Genomic DNA, 1987 nt, shown 5'->3' with positions numbered 1-1987 from the left:
TTAAGCAAATGATTATTTTGTGTAGGATTGTATGATTAGTAAAGCAATTCTTATATGACTAGAACCTTAGTGCATAACACTTGGCCTTAGCATAACATACACAAAAGACATGACTAAATATAGAAAAACCTTTAGGAAGAGTGTAGTATGGTTGAGCAGTTCTTAAGATAAATTACTTTTACTTCAAGGAAATGGCATGACGACAACAAGATCAAGCTACTATGTTCAGAGATTTACTAAGGGCAGTGCAAGACTTGGGCAGGCAGCAGGCTCAAGCGGCACCTCATAATGCAACAGGAGGTGCCAACACCATGAGCTCAATTGTTGAACAGTTTCGTCGCTTTAAACCTCCGTCCTTTGATGGTAAAGGTGATCCTTTCGCAGCTGAGGAGTTGCTGAGAAGACTTGAAGGGATCTTCGAGTAAATGAACTGCAATGATGCTCAAAAGGTTTCTTGTGCAAAGTTTATGTTGACTGATGATGCTGGACATTGGTGGGAGTCTGAAACACGTACTAGAACTACAGAACAACAACGTAACCTCACTTGGAACCAGTTCAAGGAGTCGCTGATGGGTAAATATTTTCCCCAGTCTCTGAAAGATCAAAAGGAGGTAGAATTTCTCCAGCTCACGCAAGGAAATTTGCCACTTGGGGAGTATGAAAGAAAATTTGAACGACTTTCTAGGTATGCACCGCATATGGTGAACACTGAGCTGACAAAGGCTAAAAGGTTTGAGATGGGGTTAAGGCCAGAGATCAAGGGAATCATGGCAGCCCAACAGTATACTACTTATGCAGAGGTTGTACGTCGAGCATAAGCAACCTCTAATGGCTTAGGACTGGAAAAGAAAACCCAACCCAGCACCGAGTCGTCTATAAAGAGAAAGTGGCAAGGTCATGATAAGGAGAAAGGTAGGAACCAGAATAAGAAAGGAAAGATTGGGTCAGACTCAAATAAAACTTTTCCTCAATGCTCCAATTGCAACAAGCGACACTTGGGTGAATGTCTTCAGGGAAAGGGAGTATGCTACATTTGTGGTAAGAGTGGTCATTTCCTCAAAGAATGTCCAGAGAAGAAGAGAGAAGGTGACCAACTTAAGAAGGGAAAGGCCAGAGTATTTGCTTTGACAGGAGAAAAGGAGGATCAGAACACAGACGTAATAACAGGTATGTTACCAGTATCTGACGTACCTGCTATTGTCCTTATGGATTCTGGATCCACTCATTCATTTATTTCTACAATTTTCATGGATAAGATTGGGAGTGAATTCGTAAAAATGAATAGCATTTTAGAAGTTAATACACCCTCAGGCGAAGTGGTTAATACCAATCAAATGGTTAAAGATGTTAAGTTAGAGATCGAAGGAAAAGTACTAAAGGCAGATTTGTACCTTTTGAGGATGAAAGACTTTGATGTAATTTCGGGTATGGACTGGTTGGGTAGAAATTATGCAACCATCTTATGCCATAAGAAGAAAGTTTTATTTCAAAAACCTGGAGAAAAAAATTTTCGATTCTTTGGAACAAAAATTGGGACCCTACCTCGATTGGTATCTGCAATGAAAGCACAAAAGATGTTGAGAAAGAATACTTGTCAAGGATTTCTATTGAATATAATTAGTAAGCCCCAAACCGAAAGAAAAATAGAAGATGTACTAGTAGTTAATGAGTTTGTGGATGTTTTTCCTGAGGATTTACCTGGTATACCGCCTGATAGACAAGTAGAGTTCACAATTTACTTGACCCCTGGGGCAGCGCCAATATCTAAGGCTCCTTACAGGATGGCACCAAAAGAATTACAGGAGTTGAAGATACAACTACAGGAATTATTGGATAAGGGTTTCATCCGGCCAAGTGTATCCCCATGGGGAGCGCAGGTATTGTTTGTTAAAAAGAAAGATGGGTTAATGAGGATGTGTATTGATTATAGAGATATTAATCATTTGACTATAAAGAACAAATATCCACTCCCAAGGATAGAGGATCT

At 39.8% G+C, this 1987-nt stretch overlaps 1 protein-coding gene across 1 annotated transcript; it reads left to right on the top strand.

Moving 5' to 3' along the window:
- The first annotated feature begins 425 nt into the window (after window positions 1-425).
- Window positions 426-1471, top strand: LOC111387969. The gene is made up of 3 exons (XM_023012615.1): window positions 426-800; window positions 849-1370; window positions 1445-1471. The coding sequence occupies exons 1-3, from the start codon at window positions 426-428 to the stop codon at window positions 1469-1471; spliced, it is 924 nt and encodes a 307-aa protein (XP_022868383.1).
- Window positions 1472-1987: the final 516 nt, after the last annotated feature.

The sequence above is a fragment of the Olea europaea genome, unplaced genomic scaffold, assembly GCF_002742605.1.
Source record: "Olea europaea var. sylvestris unplaced genomic scaffold, O_europaea_v1 scaffold44, whole genome shotgun sequence".
In the NCBI taxonomy this organism is placed as follows: domain Eukaryota; kingdom Viridiplantae; phylum Streptophyta; class Magnoliopsida; order Lamiales; family Oleaceae; genus Olea; species Olea europaea.
This window is presented reverse-complemented; position numbering and strand designations above follow the sequence as displayed.

What these genes read in the sequence shown, in the direction of transcription:
- LOC111387969 (XM_023012615.1), top strand. Translation starts at nt 426, where the DNA reads ATGAACTGCAATGATGCTCAAAAGGTTTCTTGTGCAAAGTTTATGTTG. An exon ending in AGTATACTACTTATGCAGAG is followed by an intron (nt 801 to 848) that starts GTTGTACGTCGA and finishes GGACTGGAAAAG; the next exon opens with AAAACCCAACCCAGCACCGA. An exon ending in AGTTAGAGATCGAAGGAAAA is followed by an intron (nt 1,371 to 1,444) that starts GTACTAAAGGCA and finishes CTGGTTGGGTAG; the next exon opens with AAATTATGCAACCATCTTAT.